Raw genomic sequence first — 23,752 nt, 5'->3', positions numbered from 1 at the left:
CTGGTAGTACTAGTAATAGCCTCTTCTTGCATTTCTGAAGTCTAAGGTAGAACAGAGGTTATGTCAGCTACATTTGAAGAGCAGTACATGTAATTACTTCTCTTTCCTTTGCAGGCATTACGAGTAATGGCAAAAATTATGCGGGAATGCTGGTATGCCAATGGAGCTGCTAGGCTAACAGCTTTGCGCATTAAGAAAACATTATCGCAACTTAGTCAACAGGAGGGGATAAAGATGTAATCCTGGATTTTCCAATGAAGAATACTGTAAAAATCCATATCTGCACCAGAGTGGCGTGTTAAGAAGGTTAATTGTTCTACCTCATTGGGTGAACAGAAGGACATTGCTGCCTTTCAGTAATTCATAGGAACGTCACTTCTTAGCATTTTTGTGGACATGCTAAACAGTTGTGTTAGGTCCTTTCTGTGCACTATGAACCTCTTTCCCAGGTTACTTACAAAACATTGTGTAGTCTAGTTTTATTTTTATTAACCGTTAAATCTTTGCTTGAAAAGTTGATGGCCTGTCTTAACTTGTAATTAACTGTGCTTAAAAAAAAAAAAAAAAAAGGTCACTTTGGAAATGGAACTGATTCACAATATTGTTCTAGAGTGCATTGATGGCTCTTTAAGAAACTTTTTTCCTGGCTGGTACATTGACTCTTCTGAACCACTGTCACAGTTCTTTCAGATTGTCAGTGTACCGTTGGATTATACTTTGCTAGCTATTAAAGTAGTATACTGTTTTTGACTTTTACCTTGATTTAGAACTTGACCTCATTCAGTTGTGGGAACATAATTTATGCAACTAAACTTTATAGATGTTTATTGGGTTTTTTCCACCTTTTCAGAACATTACATTGCCTTCAAGATAGATTGTATAATACCAGTAAGTGCCACTTTTGAGTCTTTCAATGCAGAACAGTAGGAGTCTACAAAGCCTATGGTACTTTTGGTTTCAAAAATAAAAATTAGAAGTCGACTGTTCCTTTGCCTAGCTAAGATCTAGTTCAGACTCATTTTAGCAAGTGAGTACGTAGTTTGTGGAATACTTTCAACGCTACCAAAATTTGACTCTTTAAACCACTATACAAGTTTTAAATAGTGTAAGCTATTCACTGTCTTCTTTTGTAATTGTCAAGTTATGAGTCATAATTTTATATAATACTTATCAAGTGGTACTTCTAAAATGCTTGAAGAACCTATCTACTTCGAAAACTAGCCAGAGTAGTAAGATGTTCTTAATAGAGATCTTGCTCCACTAAATCAAATATGAAAAGCACATTTTCTCTGCGGTTCTGCAGAGTATTAAGGCTCAAAGAACAATATTTGCAATTAAACAAGGATTAAGTGCACCTGTAATTAGAGAGAAATTATTTGAGCTTTCATACTAGAAAGTTCAAAGCTGCTTATAAATTTTATGTGCATATAGTTTGTGTGTGCCTCATACGCAGAAGGTGATGGGCTGCAGGTCTTTGGATACAAATATATGGGGATTCCAGCAATCCTCTTCATTGTTACAAGAACAAAGCTTATGGTGGCTGTGTTGTCATAAGAACACAGAAGAACATGCATGGCTTTAGTAAAGATACGCTCCAAGATCTTAAGGATATCACAAGATTTTCACAAACTTGTTAATAAATTTAATTGCTTCCTGCCTGAATATACAACTTCTAGAGGGGATTGGAGGAATTAACATGGAAAATTCTCTTTTAAAAACTGCTGTTATCATTAATATCCAAAGCACGCAGTAATATTTTGGTGTGTAAATGTGCCTGGTAGTTAATATGCCGCCTAACCTCCTGCTCTCCAGAACACCATCCTATTAGGCAACCTTAACTGCTTCCTTTTTTGTTCTTCAGCGTACAATCCACTGAGTTTTTCACAACACTAGTAGCAGTGGCAGAGTGGTTGCTAAGGGGAACATAGCCTGAATTGTATTCTGTGATCTGAAATATGTGGTAGTTAATGCAGCAAGATGGATGGGTCCCAGTAAGAACAGACTGTATGGGTGACATTAAGACTTAGTCATGCTAAGCTTTAGCACATCAGTAACTCTTAGGTGTTTCCAAATTCTTAGTGCGTGCTTGGAGACAGCTTTAAATGATGTGGGAATTACAGACCTTCGGAAGTTGAACTGAAAATAATGAAATGCTTTATTCAACCACCTTTATGGATGAGTTTATTCATACTGGAAGATGGCATCCAGGAGAAGAGGAAAATATAAGAGAAATTCTTAGAAAACAGTTGGATTTAAACACATGTACAGCTGTCACACTTATGGTTTTTGGCATTATCTGACTAGTTAGGCTTATGTGTTTCATGCCTCTATCAATTAAAGCTGAATCAAAAAATTACTTGGCTATTTTAAATAAACTATGCCTTTTTGCAAATGGACAGTTGTGCACCAGAGTTTTTCAATTATGACTGCTCTAAAATGATTGAATGTAACTAAACTCCCAAGTGTTACCTACTTGGCAGGCCTTGTTAACAAGTTCTGTGTACCTAGACAATATTTAAAGAAAACAGATCAGCATGAAAATAGTATTTACTCTGTCACCATGCTAATTTCAAAGGCCTCCTATGTAAACAATTTTTTAACTGTGTTAAATTTTGCATTTTTCGTAGATGTACCTGGATCTTTACCATAGATCCATATGGGATAGTTTGTACTTTAGAATCATCAGGCTACTGGCACACTTCAGATCTTCATAGTAATTTTGATGGTAACTTGAGAAAGCTTCCGATATAATTAATCAAATAATTTCATTAGTGGCTTTTTTCAGCACATACAAAACTTCATCACCATAATGTTTAGAATTGTAAAATGTAAGGAGCAGTTCTATTGCATTTGAAAGAGAATCTGTGGCAGCTGAACAGCATCATGGTATACAGGTTGTTTCGTCAGCTGTGCAGTGGTTTGTTACACCGGTCTTGTCTCAACCACCTTCATTCTCCTGAATTGCTAGCAGCTATTCTTGCATTGCTCTAGTTTTTCACTTTGTAATAGAAGCTTGCGAAAAGAAAGCTCTGTAAGGATGCTTGATACAGTGTGTGACATTAAGAAAGTTATTTTGGAACAACCTTATTCATATTGGAATACAGAACAGGAAAATTCTGAATAGAGCTATATGTATACTCAGTTCTGACACCACAACTTCAAGCTTTGTTCTTCTTTCCATTATATAAATTTAACACCTTTTACAAAGGCTGTGTCTGTATATATTATGTAACTTTAAGTGTTACCTGTGTAAGATCATATCTTTTATATATGGACACAGGTACACATAAGTATTTTTTAAATTATGATTGTAATATCACCAGATCTGCTCTTGGAAATCCAGGGGGACCAAAATATTTTAGCATTCAAAATATTAATTTTGTATCATTTCAAGTATATACCAAAACAGTTTCTGATGAATACTGATGCAAATGTTTATTGTAAATATTACATACATTCTACATTCACTTAAGTTTTGTCAGTTTAATCAATCTGACATTTTATTAGCATTGAAGCCTCAGTTTGGTTTGCAGATGTGAGACCAGGTGGATATGGACATGGAAAATAAGGAGCCTTGAAAGTGGTCTGATGCTGAAAAGACCAAAATGTTGGTTATGGAATGCTGGAATTCTTCAGGGACCTTCTGACCTTTGAAGCTGGAACTCCAGGATATTTCTTAAGCTGAATTTCCAAGTGTGACACTATCACGCTCCAATGGTTCCACTTGTAATCCTAAGAAAGACTTTGTATATAGAGTATAGACTTTGGGATTGACTGTATGGGGACATGAAGGTGTCAAAATAAGAGGCTATTTTATTATTATTTTTTTTTCTGTAATGGTTCTGAGGGTGATTGCCATGAAATTCACATTTTAGTTAGTTCCTTGTTTATATCGTGCCATTAAATCGATTGCAAGGTGTTAATCTTTTTATTTTTTTAAAAAAAAACAACAAACAACCCACAACTTCACCATATCAGTTGCTTTAAACGCAGATTACCTCTTAAAAGACAAAGGTACATTTACCTCATATGTATATAATGTTTAATATTTTTCAGAACATTGTCCAAGTTTGCAGTTACCTATATTTCTAGAAACATGTATTACGAAATTTACAACTTCAGCGGTACTAATTGTATTATCTGGTGCCCCAAAACACTTTCACTTTCTGTGTCTTTATTGTATTAGCAAATTTGCTGCTTTGTCACTGTAGCACCTGCCACTACATAGCTGTGTAGATACTGCCTTGTACATTTTACTTTTTGGATGATTTGAGAATTGTACAGACAAGTGTCACTTTTTTAAACCTTACAAAAATGTGTATTTCCCATACATTTCTGAAAATATGTATTCTATTTGTAGAGTATACATTTCAATGGGATGTAAATAGGACAGTAGAAAAGTGGATGCTTATGTTAAGTGCTAACACTACAGTAGAGAGATTAAAGCAGTGAAAATAAATAACTTTTTTCAAAATGCCCGAGTTGTGTCTTTCAGAGGGAGAAGTTGGAGGTAGGTAGGGGTTTATGGGTTGATGTTCTTACCTGGCAAATGTGGTTTTACTGTTAGTTCCTTTCCTCAGAAGGAATAAAAATCATAGAATCACAGAATAGTTTGGGTTGGAAGGTACCTTAAAGATCATCTAGTTACAACTGTCCTGCCTTGAGCCGGGATGTCTCCCACGAGACCAGGCTGCTAGGCCCCATCCAACCTGGCCTTGAATACTTCCAGGGAGGGAGCATCCACAACTTCCCTGGGCAACCTGTTCCAGTGCCTCACCACTCTCATAGTGAAGAATTTCCTCTTTATGTCTAGTCTAAATCTGCCCCTCTCCAGTTTATACCCATTGCTCCTCATTCTATCACTACAAGCCTTTATGAACAGTCCCTCCCCAGCTTTCGTCTAGATCCCCTTTAGGTACTGGAAGGTTGCTATAAGGTCGCCTTGAAGCCTTCTCTTCTCCAGGCTGAACAACCCCAACTCTCTTGGCCTGTCCTGATATGGGAGGTGCTCCAGCCCTCTGATCATCTCTGTGGCCTCATCTGGACCTGTTCCAACATAGAATCATAGAATCACTAGGTTCAGAAGGGACCCACTGGGTCATCGAGTCCAACCATTCCTAGCACTCCCTAAACCATGCCTTTCAGCACCTTGTCAACCCGTCCTTTAAACATCTTCAGGAAAAGTGACTCAACCACCTCCCTGGGCAGCCTATTCCAGTGACCCTTTCTGTGAAAAGTTTTTTCCTGATATCCAGCCTGAATCTCCCCTGGCGGAACTTCAGGCCATTCCCCCTTGTCCTGTCCCCTGTCACTTGGGAGAAGAGGTCAGCTCCCTCCTCTCCCCCAACCTCCTTTCAGGTAGTTCTAGAGAGCAATAAGGTCTCCCCTCAGCCTCCTCTTTTCCAGGCTAAACAACCCCAGCTCTCTCAGCTGCTACTCATAAGACTTGTTCTCCAGCCCCCTCACCAGCTTTCTTGCTCTTCTCTGGACACGCTCCACAGCCTCAACATCCTTCTTGTGGTGAGGGGCCCAGAACTGAACACAGTACTCAAGTTGCAGTCTCACTAGTGTCAAGTACAGAGGGAGAATAACCTCCCAGGACCTGCTGGTCACGCTGTCTCTGATACAAGCCAAGATGCCATTGGCCTTCTTGGCCATCTGGGCACACTGTTGGCTCATGTTCAGTTGGCTGTCAACCAACACCCCCAGGTCCTTCTCCTCTAGGCAGTGTTCCAGCCACTGTTCCCCTAGTCTGTAGCACTGCATAGGGTTGTTGCGCCCCAAGTGCAGGACCCGGCATTTGGCCTTGTTAAACCTCACTAGCCATTGGTCTCAGCCCAGCGGTCCAGCCTGTTCAGATCCCTTTGCAGAGTCTCCCTACCCTCCAGCAGATCCACACTTCCTCCCAGCTTCGTGTCATCTGCAAACTTGCTGAGGGTGCACTCAATGCCTTCATCCAGGTCATTGATAAAGACATTGAACAGGGCTGGACCCCGTACCAAGCCCTGAAGAACCCCACTTGTAACTGGCTTCCAGTTGGAGTTACCACCATTTACCACCACTCTCTGGGCCCAGCCATCCAACCAATTTTCAAGCCAGGAGAGTGTGCACCTGTCCAGGCCAGAGGCTGACAGTTTCTGAAGCAGAATGCTGTGAGAAACCGTGTCAAAGGCTTTACTGAAGTCCAAGAAGACTACATCCACAGCCTTACATCCATCCAGTAGTTGAGTCACTTTGTCATAGAAGGTGATCAGGTTTGCTTGGCAATACCGGCCTTTCATGAATCCATATTGACTGGGCCTGATCACCCGGTTCTCTTGCATGTGCTTCATGATAGCACTCAAGATCAGCTGTTCCATGACTTTCCCCGGCACTGAGGTTAGACTGACAGGCCTGTAGTTTCTCGGATCCTCCCTGCAACCCTTCTTGTAGATGGGCACAACATCAGCCATCCTCCAGTCCTGTGGAACTTCCCCAGTCAGCCAGGACCACTGGAAGATGATGGAAAGGTGTTATTAAAGGACATCCACCAGCTCCTTTAATACTCTTGGGTGGACGCCATCCGGCCCCATAGACTGCAGGCACACGTCATCGGCTCATGTCAAGCTTCTCATCAACTAGCACCCCCAACTCCTTCTGTGCAGGGCAGCTCTCAATCACATCCCCCATCATGTACTGAAATCATGGATTGCCACAATCCAGGTGTAGGACCTTGCACTTTGCCTTGTTGAACCTCATGAAGTTCTCACAGTCCCACTTCTCCAGTCTGGCCAGATCCTTCTGGATGACATCCCACCCTTCCAGTATGGCAATTACACCACTTAGCTTGGTGTCATCTGCAAACTTGCTGACGGTGCACTCAATCTTGCTGTCTATAGCATTAATGAAGATATTAAACAGCACTGCTCCCAGTACAAACCCCTGAGGGACTCCACTTTTCATGGATCTCCAGCTGGACTTCGAGCTGTTGACCACTACTCTCTGTATGCAGCCATCCAACCAATTTCTTATCCACCGAACTCTATACCCATCAAATTCACATCTCTCCAATTTAGAGAGAAGGATGTTCAGGGGGATCATATCAAAGGCTTTACAGAAGTCCAAAGAGATCACTTCCGCTGGTTTTCCCATGTCCACTGCTGTGGTTACCATCATAGAAAGACACTAGGTTGGTCATACAGGACTTGCCCCTGGTGAAGCCATGCTGGCTGCCTCTAATCACCTGCCCGTTCTCCACGTGTTTTAGTTTAGCTTCTAGGAGGATCTGTTCCATGATCTCCCCAGGCACAGAGGTGAGGCTGACAGGTCAGTAGTTCCCAGGGTCGTCTTTGCTACCCTTTTTAAAAATGGAGACAATGTTAGCCTTATTCCAGTCACGGGGGACTTCTCCTGATTGCCATGACTTTTCAAATATCATGGAGAGTGGCTTGGCAACCACATCAGCCAGTTCCCTCAGGACTTTGGGATGTATCTTGTCAGGTCCCATAGACTTATAAATGTTCATGTTCCTCAGGTGGCCATGAATCTGATCCTCCATTACAGTGGGAGGCGGTTTACCCCCCTGGTCACCATCTTGTTGTCCCATGACTCAGGAGGGGTGAGGAGAGGGGCTGTCAGTAAAGACTGAGGAAAAAAAGTTATGTACCTCAGCCTTCTCCTTGTCTGTTGATATGAGCTCACCATTTTCAACCATCAGTGGGAGCACATTCTCTTTAACCTTCCTCTTCTGAGTGATGTACCTCTAGAAGCCCTTCTTGTTAGTCCTCACTTCCCTTGCCAACTGGCCTTCCTGACCCCATTCCTACACAACCAGGCAGCATCCCTAGACAGTTCCTGGGTTCCCTGTCCCTGCTTGCACTGCCTGTGCAGTTCCCTCTTGCTCTTCAGTTTGACCAGCAGGTCTCAACTCAGCCACGCTGGTCTCTTCCCTTCCCTACCTGATTTCCAGTGCCTGGGAACTGAGCACTCCTATGCTTCACAGAAAGCATTCCTAAATATTTGCCAACTCTGTTCCATTCCCTTGTCCCCGAGGACCATGTCCCAGGGTGTCCTACTGACTAACTCCTTGAAGAGCTGGAAGTCTGCTTTCCTGAAATTTAGGATCCTGTCTATACTCCTCGCTTGCCCCATATCCCCCAGCACCTTGAATTCCACCATGTCCAGTTTTGCATCCCCTTGGGTGGGGGTCTCTGTCAGCTGGATTAAGAAATTATCTTCAATGCACTCCAAGAGTCTCCTGGATTGCCTACAACTTGCCATGCCACTTTTCCAGCATGTGTCAGGGTGGTTGAAGTCCCTGAGTAGGATGAGAGCTTGCAAGTGTGAATCCTCCTGCAGCTGGAGGAAGAAGGCTTCATTGGTAGGCTTTCCTTCATCAGGTGGCTGTACTATAGTACACACCAACCACAAGGTTCCTGTTGGTTCGTCCATCTTTTATTCTGACCCACAAGCTTGCAATCTGTTTGTGGCTATTCTTCAAAGACAACTCTTGACATTCTATCCATTTCCTGATATAGAGGAAAACACTCTCCTTCCTGGTCTGTCCCTTCTGAACAGCTTGTAGCCATCAATAGCCACACTCCAGTCATGGGATTCATCCCACCAAGTTTCAGTGATGGCAACTAGATCATAGCCTTCTAGTAGCAAGGTAGCTTCCAGCTCCTCCTGTTTGTTGCCCAAGCTTCCTGCATTTGTATAGAGGCACTTCAGCTGGGCTGTTGGCTGCATTACCTTCTCAGTGGAAGACCTTTTATTTCCTTTAAGGTGTTTCAGGGAAGTTTCCTTCCTGGCACCTTCTGCCTCAGGAACTTCCCAGTCGCCTCCATGGGACCTCAACTATGCCATGGCATCCCCAACATACCCTTGGAAGCAGGGGGAAGGCCATACCAGCATTCCATCCCTCCAACCATTTTGTGTCCTCCTGCCACTTGTCATAGACAGGCCTGATATTAATGCTGGTATAAAAATTGATAAAAGGGGGTTTGCTAATGCTGAGGCAATCATAGAATCATAGAATGGTTTGAAACTGCGTATTGCCCCAACCCAGGTGCTGGACTTTGAACTTTGCCGTGTTGAACCTCATGAGATTCACAGAGGCCCATTTATCCAAGTCCCTCTGGACGACATCCCATCCTTCTGGTGTGACAACTGCACCACTCAGCTTGGTGTCATCTGCAAACTTGCTGAGGGGACACTCGATCTCGCTGTCTATAGCATTGATAAAGATATTAAACAGCACTGGTCCCAGAACAGACTCCTGAGGGACACCAATTGTCACAGAAAATATCTACTTTTTTGTGGTTTTATGTTAAATATCTAAAGAACCTAAAAGACAGAAGCAGTAACTGTCTTGAGAAAAGATGTGATAAAGGGAGAAATGGTCATAAATTCCAAGTTTACTCTGAGTTGTTATAGCTTACCTATTTCTCTGGACAGTCCCACTTTAAAACTTGCATTCATGTATTTCTCCATGAGTTATATATTCCCATTCCCTTCCCAGGCCTACACTGTGGGCCTGGTAAATTAATGAGTACAGTCCCAGTGGTCCAATTCTTAAGTGGTACAGGAACAGGGTAATGAATGACAACATAATAAGTCTGATGCCACAGTCATTGTCTAGTTCTTACGTGTTTCCAAAGAGTGCAATCTGGCTGTGCCTTCTTCCATTAATGCCCTCCTGTGGAATGGGCTCTCTGACCTACATGTCCGCTCTAAAAGCTAAGTTTTTGAAACTTTGTTTTCTTATTTCATATTCCATGAAGAAAGTCTCTTGGTGCCTTCATCAGAAGATTCAGTTCCTGAACTTCTCTTTGTGAAATCAAGCTACCTTTCCCTTAACTTTTTTCAGGAAACTGCTTTGCCTATGCTTGTTTTGCAAAGACAACGCTTCCCATGCTAGATGTATAAGGCTTTATATTTTTGTATTGGTAGATCTGAGCCCTTACAGAGAACATCATTTCCATCTATCCATGGCTAAAAGACGCATTGACCATTTTTACTCTTCATTGCAATAATATCATCAAACTGCTAATTTTCATTTCTTACAAAGGCTCCTTCTGCTAAGGTGCATGTGATCACAGTGGCTTGCAGTCTCTTTCGGATCACTGTCCACGTTGTCATGGGTACTGAAGGCAAACACTCTCTAGTTCTTAAAACACTCAGAATATTAGTGAACTTGAAGAACGAGCAAATATTGAGAAAAAGAAAGTTTTACATCAGCTCTTTTTTAACTTCTTCAGGCCTTGTTGTCAATACATATGGTATGCTCACAGCTCTCTCTTTAAGTCCAAATCTTCTGGCTCTATGGTGAAAAGGATTCTCCAAAACCTAAGGTGGGTGCTTTGCTTCCCTTGTTGTTGCCTCACTTGCACCGAGAAGTACAACACTGAGGAAATCTGTATGGTAAAATTTACCTCAGTGCTTGCTTACAGGTAATATCAGTGTAACTATACAAAGAGATAACACATTCTGAAGGGAAGTGCCAGGTAAGTAACCTGTCTTTGTTCATCATTCTGCTAGTCCTTGAGTTTTAACAGAAAAGAAAAATTATATAGTTTAGGGTCTTAACTATTCTTTTCCTTCAAAAGAATGTGTTGCTGTCGTTTTTCCAGATGTGTGTTTGTTGTGTCCTCTTCCAAAGATGTTGCATTCTTCAGCTGAATATGCTTTCAAATTTTTTTAAAAAGAAATCATTTATGCTCAAGGCAGTACATTCAATGCACTTATTTTAAATTAGAAACAGGCAGTTTCTTTAGGGCATTTGAAACCTGGCTCAAGTTAAAAAAACTTCTTTAACATGTGGTTCAATGGATGAATGTTTCAGTGCTACTGTTTATCATGTCACATCACTCTCATTTTTGGAAGGTGAATAGTTGCCTGGCTCTGTTTTCTTCCAGTGGATCTTCTCTGTTGGGAATAATTACATTGGTATTTTTGTGTTGCATTTTGTATATATGTAGTGTTGCGGTATGGAGAAAGACAATTCCAGCTGTCATCTGCTTGCTTGCTTGCTTGCACTCCTTTTTTAGCCAATGTAAAATTCTACTTGCTAGCATGTGGGTTGAGTCACTTGGGCTCAGCTCACCCCCTGTCTCCCCATGGAAGAGATAGCACCACATGCATTTCCTGCTTCATGTGAGAAATCCACTTGGAAAGCTGAGGGGCAGTTGGATTGTTTCAGTTCATTTGAAAAGGTAATCTTTCTCTGTAATTTCTTGAGCAACTGTCTTGCTTTTCTTCCAGCCTGGCTCTTGTAGACTTTCTTCATAAGCAACCCTTCATGAAAAATTTTATTCCAGCAGTAGGTGTCCCTCTCCCTGCAGTACTACCTTTATACTTGATCAGTTTTGATTGGCATCAGCAGTTGCACTACAAAAGGTCTTCGGCCACTTGGCATAAAAAACAATGGACTGTGACTCCATTATCCTTAGTGTTAAAAAAATATCTCCTAGACATTTATGTTCAGCAGTTCAAAAATATAGACAAAACCAGAGCAAATTTTAACAGTTTATTTCTTCTACATTAATTTTCTGGTTGAAATAAATTACAATTGCAAAATTTCAACGAGTGACTCACAGAAGTAGACTTCTGTAATGCTTTATGAGACCATCCTGGAAAGCATCTAAACACTTACTAGATTTCATTACATCTTTAATGAAATTTCTTGGGAGAAAAAAGGACTGTTACAAGACTACAGATCATTCAGTGTTGTCTCAGAACAGGAGGGACATGGATCTGTTAGAGCAAACATAGAGCAGGCTGGAGCACCTCCCATATGAGAACAGGCTGAGAGAGTTGAGGTTGTTCAGCTTAGAGAAGAGAAGGCTCCAGGGACACTTTACAGCAGCCTTCCAGTATGGAAAGGGACTACAGGAAAGATGGGGAGAGGCTCTTTATCAGGGAGTGCAGGAGTGCAGGAACAAGGTTAATGGTTTTAAGCTGTAAGAGGGGAGATTTGCTTTAGATATTAGGAAGATTTTTCTCCTGTGAGGGTGGGGAGGCTCTGGTACACGCTGCCCAGAGAAGTCATGGGTGCCCCATCCCTGGAGGTGTTCAAGGCCAGGTTGAATGGGATGTTGAGCAACCTGGTCCAGTGAGAGGTGTCCCTACTCATGGTGGGGGGGTTGGAACTGGATGATCTTTAAGATCCGTTCCAACCCAAGCCATCCTATGATTCCATGACTTAAAATTTGTGCTTTAAAGAACAGTTTGTTTAAAACAGCCTTTAAGAAAACCAAGAAGATAGAAACAGATCAAAAGACCAGTGACAGCACTTTGAAGTACTAGTTTGTTAGCTTCAGTATTTATCAACATGAGTTTCCTTCAGTGTCCGTCTGTTCAACATAATTAAGAAAGCAGCTATGTCCTGATGTAAATATAAAACCTGTAAGATATTGTAATCTTTATAGTTCTAAATTAGTATGAGTTTCTCATTTAGAGGCTGATGCAGTCAAGGGTTACAGTAATGCACACTGTGATGAGCTCCTGCAGATTCTGTATTTAATCAGAAAGCCAGGAGATTCAGAAGAAATTCGGAGATTTGTTTTTTCCACATTTCTTAGGGTTTTAGTTGCTTCCACATGACTTGATGTAAAAACTGTTTTGCCCAGGGCATAGACAGACAGGCTCTTTTGAAGCAGCAGCAGTTTTTAAGGACTTTCCAACACCAGCTTTATGCTACTGATTCCTTCCCTAAGACATAACTGCTCAGACAGTGGTTTAGTCCCTGGGTTTTCCTGTGTTTGTTTCACCTTTATAGTCTTAAGCATTACTGGAGGTGATTTATGTAAGCCAAAGTTCAGGAAGCTTTCGTCTCCTGAGATGATCTGTTTACAGTGTCTAAGCTGGAGTAATGTAACTTTCTAAATGATTACAGAGGTTTTAAATACAAGTGACTGATTAGGTTATGAATAAATTCCTCAAATGCAGACTTGTGTGCTTTTTCTGCCTCTCTGACAGTTTCTTTCAAACCATCTTCCTAGAAGAATCCTGACACTTGGGAAGTAGGAGCTGCAAGCCTCAGCAGTGTATGTGATCACAGGCCTGAAAGAGGTCGCGAGGCTGAAGGGATCATTCCATTTTCACAAAGAAACTGATGGAAGAAATCAAAGCTGATTCTCAAGCGAAGTTATTCATGCTGGGCCTACTCAAAGAAACACATGGGAAAAAAATCCATAAAAGCAAGGAGAGAGTATTTAGAATCAGAGGTGATCACAGAGAGGAAAGGAGGTGAGATAGCTGGCCATCATTTTGTGTCGCTTAGGCACAATTTAGTGTGGACTGATGGCTGTTTAGACAAGCAAGTATCTCCAATACCTTATTCTAACCACTGAGACAGTGACACACAGACCCCCCGAGAAATTAAGTCATCCGCTTTGAGGAAGGCTTGGGAGTCATCTGACAAACTAAAAATAATTATAGAAGTAAAAGCATCATAGCAAGGAACATAATGCAGGTATTTTTGACGCTCAATAAAGAAATGGCTGGGCAAGACCACAAACATGATCTTATCCAAGGAAAGTTCAAAAGACATGAAAATAATAATTAAATCAAGGAGAAAGAAACAAACAAAGCTGTATCACTAGCAGTTCTGATGCCATCTGTGCATATCAGGAGGTGCTAGACAGAATTTTGCTGATGCATGCTATTTTGAAATTAATGTTGAAGATAACACCAGTATTGCATTTGTCTGTACTGTTATTCTTGTTCTTTCATGCAGAAAACCATCCCAGAATCAGATTGTTTTCCTATGTCCTTTGAACAACAACTTTTTGACCCCAAAACATGGACTGTTGTAGTCTAGGCAGCTAAAACACAAAGATACAGAGAAAGTACAGCTCTCTAGTAGATAAAAAATTAGTGAAGTGATAACCACTGAAGAAAAACACTTATGCAGGAGGAAAACTATGATTCTTTTTATGTTTCAGCCATCTCCAGTATAGTGAAATGACATAAAGCAAGATAGAAAATACTATTGTAGTAGATTGTTTCTGCTGTGAGTGTAGGGGATAAGTTATCAGCATAGGAAGGACATGGATCTGTTGGAGCAAGTCCAGAGAATGGCCATGAAGATGGTCAGAGGTATGGAACACCTCTAATACAAGCACAGGCTGAGAGAGCTGGGCTTGTTTAGCCTAGGGAAGAGAAGGTTCCTGGGACATCTTATAGCAGCCTTCCAGTAGTGAAAGGGGGCCTCCAAGAAAGCTGAGGAGGGTCTCTTTTTCAGGGAGTGAAGTGATAGGACAAGGGATAACAGTTTTAAGCTGAAAGAGGGCAGATTTAGACTACATTAGGAAGAATTTTTCTCCTGTGAGGATGATGAGGCACTGGCCCAGGTTGCCCAGAGAAGTCATGGATGCCTCATCCATGGAAGTGTCCAAGGCCAGGTTGGATGGGGCTTTGAGCACTCTGAACCAGTGGGAGGTATCCCTGCCCATGGCAGGGAGGTTAGATCTGGGTGATCTTTAAGGTCCCTAACCCAATCCATTCTATGATTATTCCATTCTGCAAGGGGCATTTTGCTGATGGCTTAAGGGAGACAGAAAACTAACAGTGAGCATCCTAGTCTGTGATGAGGCTTCTTGCTTCCACAGAAATGCAGCTGATAGCTTTATCTTGCAACAAGGACTGCTGGGTAGCTCTGACCTTCCTGTTAGCAGATACAGTCCATGTTGTACTCTCCTGCAGCATGGTCCAATTCACCTTTCAGTTACTTAGAAAAGGATAATAGTTTATTCCTGTGGTACAAATGCACAGTGCAATTGTAGCCAAGTAGCACATCACGGAACATGAAGACCATATCTGTAGGCAAACCAGAGATTCACTGCAGATGGGAAAATTCCAGCATTGCTAATATTTCCAGACACTACCCACCACAACAGTTGTACATTCCTGACTGGAAAAAGTAAGTTTTCCATTCAGGCGTATTTCTGTGCATGTGCAGCCATGTCATGTTGCAGTCAGCAAAGCTACATTTGCATTTCTTGGGAAGGGGGAGGTTTTTCTGCCAGAAGCTGTACAACTGGGAGTGTTCTTCCTAGGTTTACAGCACAGTACTCTCCCATCTTGTTCCAAGAGTCCTGGAATTATGATGCACTGAGAAATGGAAATTTATTTTTCAGGCACTATTGCGTTTTATTGATAGTATCCCAGATTAAGCTGCAGGCAGGTCTGATACTTCTTGCACATTTTTGCTCTTGAACTCAGGTTGTTGTAACTGGAAGATCAGAGAAAAGCCATTACTTCTGAGTTAGGAGTGTTTTAATTTCTATTATTTTGGTTAATGTGTTTAATAGACAGAATTAATAAAAATGAAATTAATTTTCATGTTTGTGTAATTACAAATCTATTTGGTTATGGCAAGCATTTTGACATGGTTACTACATGACTTATTGCTTTCATGCAGTTGAAGCATTTTAGTATTTGGACTCTAGTTTTGTTGCAACTGACAGTGCTATTTAGATCAAAATGGGGATAGTTACTTGCCAAAAATCTTATTTACAAAGACACAGACCTATTCTGTGCAGGGGATCACAAGCATTCAATTCCTGTAAAGCATTTTTATTAGTCTCAGTCTAGTTCATCATTGCACTACACAGACTTGAAGCTTGCCATTTCCCACACTCATTTTTTTATGTCTTATTTACCAATATATTTTTAAAAAAGGTTATAGAAAAGGATAATTCACTTAAGTGACAAAATATCAGGCTATGCCTAAAAACCTTTTTCCTTTCCTTTCCTTTTTCTTAAATGCCTTTATTCTTCTCTCTGCTATACCTGGATTTTTTTGTTGTGTTGTCAATGTACAAAAGTAAAAAACTGAAACCATTTAAAATTTTCCTCTCTGATCCCCAGTGTTCAGACAACCACATATTTTTTACTCTGTTCTGTTTTTATTGTTCCCTTAGTTTCAAAAGCATGAGCTTGACAGTCATGTAAGCAGATTGATTAGGTACTTGGAAGGAATATGTCTGACTGCTATGTAATGATGAGTCTGCCTCTGTTTTGTGTGGCTACTTCGTGGTAAAGTGCAATTAATCAGAGGCAATAAAAATTTCTTTGTAGTAAGTTCCAAAAGCTTCTACATACTATAATATCTATATGGACCCAGCACAAAATTTTAGCTAGCTGAAGTAAAAGCAGGCATGCAAGCTCATCACATGCCTCTTTTTTTTTTTTTCAGTATCTCCTGCAATGCAATCCAGTACCAATATTTTTCTTATTTTTCTGTAAATCCTGCTGTAATGCTGCTAATTCTACTAGGAGAACGTCTCCCAGATCTCTAGCTCTTGTCTTTGTGGAGACTTTTAATCTACCGGATGTCTGCTGGAGGTACAACACAGGGAGAAGAAGCAGTCTAGGATGGTTCCAGGAGTTGGTGGAAGACAACTTCCTCACACAACTGGCGAAAGAGCTGACAAGGGAAAGTTCCCCTCCTGGACCTGCTGTTTGTGAAACAGAGAAAGGCCTTTGTGGAGGATGTGATAGTTGGATGGATGCCTCGGGCAAAGTGATCAGGTGATGTTAGAATTCTCAGTTCTAGGTGAGGTGAAGAGTGGGGTTAGCAGAACGACCACATTAAACTTCCAGACGGCAGACTTTGCACATGTTCAGAAGGCTGGATAAAATCCCATAAGAGACAGGTCCATAAGGGCAAGGGAGCCCAAGAGGCTCTGGGTGCTCTTCAAGAAGGAAATCTTGGCAGCGCAGGAGCAAGCTATCCCCAATGTGCCAGAAGAAATGAGCGGTGGCAAAAAAAAAAGAAGGGTCGGAGAGAGGACCAGGAAACTACAGGCCTGTCAAGTCTGACCTCAGTGCCCAGGAAAGTCATGGAACAGCTGATCTTGAGTGCTTATCATAAAGCACACGCAAGAGGACTGGATGAACAGGCCCAGTCAACACGGGGTTCATGAAAGGCAGGTATTGCCAAACTAACCTGATTGCCTTCTATGAGAAAGTGACCCCACCTGCTCTATGAGGAGAAAGGCTGGGGATGCAGTCTTTCTTGGACTTCAGGTAAAGCCTTTTGACACAGTTTTCTCACAGCATTCTCACTTAGGAAACTGTCTGCCTCTGGCCTGGACAGGCGTGCACTCTCCTGGGTGGAAAACTGGTTGGATGGCCGGGCCCAGAGAGTGGTGGTAAATGGAGTTAACTCCAGCTGGAGGCCAGTCACAAGTGGGGTTCCTCAGGGCTCGGTACTGAGTCCAGCCCTGTTCAATGTCTTTATCAATTACCTGGATGAAGGCATTGAGTGCACCCTCAGCAAGTTTGCAGATGACACTAAGCTGGGAGGAAGTGTGGATCTGCTGGAGGGTAGGGAGGCCCTGCAAAGGGATTTGAACAGGCTGGACTGTTGGGCTGAGACCAATGGGATGAGGTTTAACAAGGCCAAATGCCGGGTCCTGCACTTGGGGCGCAACAACCCTATGCAGTGCTACAGACTAGGGGTAGAGTGGCTGGAGAGCTGTACAGAGGAGAAGGACCTGGGGGTGTTGGTTAACAGCCGATTGAATGTGAGCCAGCAGTGTGCCCAGGTGGCCAAGAAGACCAAAGGCATCTTGGCTTGTATCAGAAAGAGCATGGCCATCAGGTCTGGGGAGGTTATTCTCCCTCTGTACTTGGCACTGGTGAGACCGCACCTGGAATCCTGTGTTCAGTTCTGGGCCCCTCACCATAAAAAGTATCTTGAGGCTGTGGAGCGTGTCCAGAGAAGAGCAACGAAGCTGGTGAAGGGGATGGAGAAACAAGTCTGAGGGGCAGCTGAGGGAGCTGGGGTTGTTTTGCCTGGAGAAGAGGAGGCTGGGGATGAGACCTTATTACTCTCTACAACTACCTGAAAGGAGGTTGTAGAGAGGTGGGAGCTTGGCCTCTTCTCCCAAGTGACAGGGGACAGGACAAGTGAGAATGGCCACAAGCTGTGCCAGGGAGGTTCAGGCTGGACCATCAGAAAAAGAAAATTCACAGAAAGGGTCATTGGGCACTGGAACAGGCTGCCCAAGGAGGTGGTTGAGTCACCATCCCTGGAGGTATTTAAAAGATGGGTAGATGAGTTGCTCAGGGACATGGTTTAGTGGTTGATAGGAAATGGTTGGACTCGATTATCCAAGAGGTCTTTTCCAACCTGTGATTCTATGATTCTATGATTCTGTCTTTTTTGGCTATCACGGCCTGTCACAAAATTGGTCAATCTCAAATGAATCTATTATACATGCACATTGATGCTGAACGTGTAAAACAAAGTATTTATTTTCTAAACATTACTCACTCTAAAATCTAGCTGATTTGGAAAATCTAATTTGAAAAACTACTATTTTCTCAATACTGAGGAGAGAGGAAGGTGCTATTTTAAATGATATTAGCCAAAAAAATCTGGAACCCTCTATAAAAAATCTGAACTTTATTTCAATGATTCCTTTGTTTCAAGTGAAAAAAATGATCTCCCCCATCCTTTGGGAACTGTTGGATTACTCTTGCACCTTAGGAAGTGTCTCAGCACTCCCTGTTTCTACTGCAAAACACTAGTACATCTAGGTAGGTCGAGTTAATCATGTCTACAGCAAAAATGTAAAAGCACTAAATCAAAAACACTTTGTCAAAACTTACATTATACTTATGAAGCATTATTTAGTAATGCTGAATTTTGAAACTTTACAAGTCTTGTTACATAAGATTATTCTACTGACTATTTTTAGCTAGTTTAACTAAAACTGATGTACAATAGTGTGACACAAAATGGTTGCAAATTAAATTTAATTCTATGGCCTTCTCCTTTCGTTTTTTAGTTTATCTGCCAGTCTACCTAGGTTTTTTTCTGTCTGAAATTAGAAGTAACTGCATAATTGTGAACTACATGCTCAAATGATTTCATACCATGCACACTCATTCTTGCAAAGCTTGCAGACTTCGTTCATAGCGAAATTTATGTATAGCAGTGAACGAACTATTACACAGTTCTTCAAAGATTACAGACTGAGAGAGTATTATAATTGATAAAATGTGGAGGAAAATGTATAAACCTCTTAGGTGCTTTAAAATATCTCACTGTAGATGCAGGTTTATGATGTAATTTTTAACTCAATTCCATACTACAGTAACAACATAAAAATAACATTTGGAATATATTCTAGCAGCAATCTGGTCCTTAAACACCATATGGAGAAGCAACTAATCCTATACATGACTTGATGATCCAGTGGGATAATCCACAGAAGGATTTCATATGCATTCTCAATGTTCTTCAACAATACCCTATATCAACCGATGCTTACGATACGCTGGCGAATGCAGTGCTGATACTGAAGGCTGAGTTGAAAAGCAAAGTGCATATCTATTTTATCTGTAATCATAGACATAGATGTGTCATCACTTGCTAAACGTTGTTATTTGTCCTCTTGGATGGTGAGCAAAGGCAAAAAAGAAGACAGGATTTTGACTGGCCATGAGCACAGCCTGACTCTACTATGGTATAAGTATGGCAGACTTTGTGTTTAGACACTTCAGTCTAGATTCAGATTAGCACATTAAGATAGTTTGAAGGATTCAACTGGACCAAATATAATCATATATGAAATATTTTTTTTTCCCATTTTGAAGGGATCCTCAAACTCCAGAACTTTCCAATATAGTTTCCCTCATTTCCAATTTCTCAGACTGAAAAAAACCCCCACCCTTTATTTTGTCAGACTCTTAATGTTATTCCAGAGAACAAATCGAATCACAGAATCTAGAATCGTAGAATAGTTCAGGTTGGAAGGGACCTTAAAGATCATCCAATTCCAACCCCACCTGCCATGAGCAGGGACACATCCCATCAGATCAGGCTGCCTAAGGCCATGTCCAACCTGGCCTTGAATACTTCCAGGGAGGCAGCATCCACAACTTCCCCGGGGCAACCTGTTCCAGAGCCTCACCACTCTCATAGTGAAGAAATTCTTCCTTCTGTCTAGTCTAAATCTGCCTCTCTCCAGTTTATACCCATTGTTCTTAGTCCTATTGCTACAAGCCTTTGTAAACAGTCCCTCCCCAGCTTTCTTTGTAGGCCCCCTTCAGGTATTGGAAGGTTGCTCTAAGGTCACCTTGGAGCCTTCCAATTCTGTCCAGCCTGTCCTCATATGGGAGGAGCTCCAGCTCTCTGATTATACTTGCAGCCCTCCTCTGGACCCGTTCCAACAATTTCCCTACCCTTCTTATATTGGGGATTCCAGAAACTGGACACAATACTCCAGGTGAGGTCTCACAAGAGAGGGACAGAGGGCAGAACCACCTCCCTTGACCTGCTGGCTACACTTCTTTTGATGCAGATGGGGATATGGTTCACCTTCTGGCTGCAAGAAACAACATTGCCAGCTCATGTCAAGCTTCTCATCAACCAGCATCCCCCAAGTCCTCCTCCACAGGGGTGGACTTGAAATGATCTTCTATTCAATTAGAGATCCTTTTACATGCAGGTACTCCACACACCTGCTAGCAGACCTGACCTACATGTAGAAGTCTTGAAGGCAGCAAATTGATACAGCTACATTAATACTAACTCCGTTATAGAGTATACAGTACAAAGGACTATAGACCATACAAAGCAGTATAGAGAAAAAGCATCTGACCAAATAGTGTAAATGTATCTTGGTGAGAGTTTTTTAGGCATCACCTTCTTTAATGTGGAAGGACACAGTATTTACGTTTTACTGACACAGTTATTCTATGTCAAAGAGAGTGCGTGGTCTTGGTGCTTCCATCAGTCCACAACCTGTTTTTAAATTATCCACTTCATAAGCTCTGTTACCAAGAAGCCTATTTTACTTAACTCAGCATTCTTATTGAAAAGAAGCTGACACATCTCTAACTCATAACTGATTTCAGGGGCTTAAAATTCTGACTGACCTTCATAAAATAATTACTTTCATGTAATTTGCTTTGTTGAGAAAAGTAACGCCAATTTAAAGTGGAGTCAGGATATTTCATGGTACCTGTTACAAACGTCAAAATTGCCTCTTTCAGTGAACAAGGGATATATTTCAAATTCCTTTCCAAGAATAGAGTATAGTTTCTAACTTCTGTTCACTGATAATGACAGAATCTTATTTACTTCTTTATTACCTTCATAGTAAATTGTAACTAATTATATGTTCCACATTTATTTAACCTCTTTTGATTGACTATCCTTCCAGACTCGATGTATGCAACTTTATTTGCCCTATAGCAAGATTTTTATGAACTCTAACATGCACCACATGTTCAACTTGCTTAAAATTAATTGCAGACATCGTATTTTACTGTTAATGTACATCTTTACTGGCTTTAATTTCACATCTGTATTGCTTTATATACAACTTTATCACTGCAGCTGCACAGTGCTCCTGATGTATGTAACAGCAGTCACCAAACCTTGCTTCTGTTTTTGTGTTTTACATTTTAATGTAATTGTCACAAAGAAAGCCCATATTCTAGTTTTCTGGTTTTTAAAAAGGTGAAGTAATGTGAAAAGAAATTAATCTTTCTTAGTCATTATTTGGAAAGTCAGCTGTAAATGCTACCTGAGGTCTAATGGAGAATAATCCAGTAGCTAAGGTTGGTGTGAACAGAACTACTTGCTTGTTTAAGAACAAAAGCTCTCTGAAAGAGGCTTTGTTCTGGCATTTCATCCTTAGCCTGGAGAAAACAGCAACAGCCTCACTCACCAGCTAGCAGCTTGTTAGGGACAGTCCCAAAACTGGTTCCACCAATTCCTACCAGTTTGCAAATAGATGCATTTGAGGTAGCTGTAAAGCCCTACCTAATTCCAACAAAGAGATGAAACAGAGCAAGCCTCAGCACAGGAAAGCCATTCAATATCTGCTAAAAATCTGGCACGGGCTTATCGTGTAGTTATCTAGATGTTGATACACAGAACAGACTGATTAGGGTAAAGCCTGCAAATCTTGTGAGTACCTTTCCAATTGCAAGGTGTAGATATCCTAAGAATTAGAGCAATTTAAAAAAAAAAATATTCATAGCTAAAATACAATGGGTTTGTTAAATTACCAAGAAGGACAATGCTACTGGCTTCTAGTAGTAAGATAAAAATAGAAACAAAAGACATACAAGATAAAAACAAACTTTTGTCTAATAAAGTACTAAGTTGAGTAGGCTAGCTCTATATATTGGTTCTTGAAGTTCTTAAGGGGTTAGGAAGCCATATTTACAGTGTACACAATTTACATAAATCTCAAAATAGACATAATAGTTTGTTAAATTCAAATATAGCAGTATATTTCCAGACCAGAGAGTAGTCTGCTGAAACATATAGAGATACTCCACATTGACAATGTGGTCTTCTGGATTTCAGAAAAATGTGGCATCATGTTACTTTCTGAGGCGATCCTGATCAGGCCAGATCTCTTTCAGTAAAATGGATGTTTGGACTAGTAATTCAGACCATGACTACATCAGAATCTTCATCTATTGCTGAAGCACACTTCAACATAAAATACAGACTAACATTCAAACCCTTTAACATTTCAGTAATTCTTAGGATAAGGAAGCAGGATCAAACACTGTTCAGAAAAAAATATAATGAACAAACTATCAAAGGAACACAAAAATGTAGCAGATTTTATTATATTCTAAGCAACAAGCAATACAACATATATGATTCATGACAGCCAGCATGGCCTTCACTAAGGGTAAGTCCTGCCTCACCAGCCTAGTGGCTTTCCATGAAGGAGCAACTGACTACATCACTTGACAAGTGAAAACCCACAGCTGTGATCTATCTGGACTTCTCTAAGGCCTTTGATACAGACTCCCCATAGCATCCTTGTCTATAAATTGGGGAGATATGGATTTGATAGATGGACTGTTCAGTGGATAAGATAGCCTGTTCTCTTGTGAGATAAATTATTGTTAATGACTTTACACATAAATGGCATCCAGGGGAAGCAGGACTGCACAGCAGCTCATCCTCATCCAAAATCGAGCCAAATCAGTGGGCAAAAATGCATCTAATCGGTTCAGGCCTCTTCTACTTCCAGAGAAACTAAACCGGTTCCAAAGTTGACCATCTGGCTAATTTTGCTTTTGGATCTGCTGCCACCTCGTGGACTTATGATGAATTTTAAGTCCCGAGATCGGCAGAAAATTCACTAAAGTTAACCTTGGGGGTTGGGAGGAAACGCTCAACTGTTTAATAGATATGTAAGACCACTTATATTTAAGCATCGTTTCAGCCCTGGTGTGAAAACTTGTTTGTTTTTTTTTTTTTTTATAGTCAGGTACGTTTTAATTTGAAGTCAAATAAATTAAAGCTGTTGCTGTAATTGTGAATTCAAGAAATTGAAAAGTGGCAGACTGAGTGTACTGTTATTTCTTATGGCTCTGCTCCACAAAGAAGTAGCACAATTTAAGTGCTCTAGAATAATGTATTGGCAGATAAACTAGATACAAAACCCTTTCATCTCATTGGAGTGTTGTCCTGTACTGCCTTGTGGGTTTTTTTTTCTGGACCACTTATGAATTTTCTACTGGTACTAAAGAGCACTGTGTTCCTGCATTCCCCATGCTGCAGAAGACCATAAAGTTATTAGTATATTGGTAGCTTGTCGAGCTGTCATTGGAGAAGGAGTTCATTGGATGAGAGACTGCAAAAAGGCTGTAAGCAATTTGCGAGACATCAGATTTTCTGTGTTTTTAAAAGTTTTACTATTGCCAGTAAATCTGATAAAGGGATGGTAAGGTGTTCATCAAAGAAAGCTGGAGCTCTCAGAAGCTGACACATTCA

At 41.1% G+C, this 23,752-nt stretch overlaps 1 protein-coding gene across 1 annotated transcript in view; it reads left to right on the top strand.

Annotated features, from left to right (window-relative positions):
- Nucleotides 1–4,474, top strand: part of LOC104055753 (TGF-beta receptor type-1) — a 33,533-nt gene extending 29,059 nt beyond the window's left edge. Inside the window, 1 exon segment of the mRNA XM_054057116.1 lies at nucleotides 115–4,474. Within this exon segment, the coding sequence (XP_053913091.1) occupies nucleotides 115–240 (126 nt within the window). The 3' untranslated portion in view covers nucleotides 241–4,474.
- The last annotated feature ends 19,278 nt before the right edge of the window (nucleotides 4,475–23,752 follow it).

Source organism: Cuculus canorus, chromosome 2, assembly GCF_017976375.1.
Source record: "Cuculus canorus isolate bCucCan1 chromosome 2, bCucCan1.pri, whole genome shotgun sequence".
Lineage (NCBI taxonomy): Eukaryota > Metazoa > Chordata > Aves > Cuculiformes > Cuculidae > Cuculus > Cuculus canorus.
This window is presented reverse-complemented; position numbering and strand designations above follow the sequence as displayed.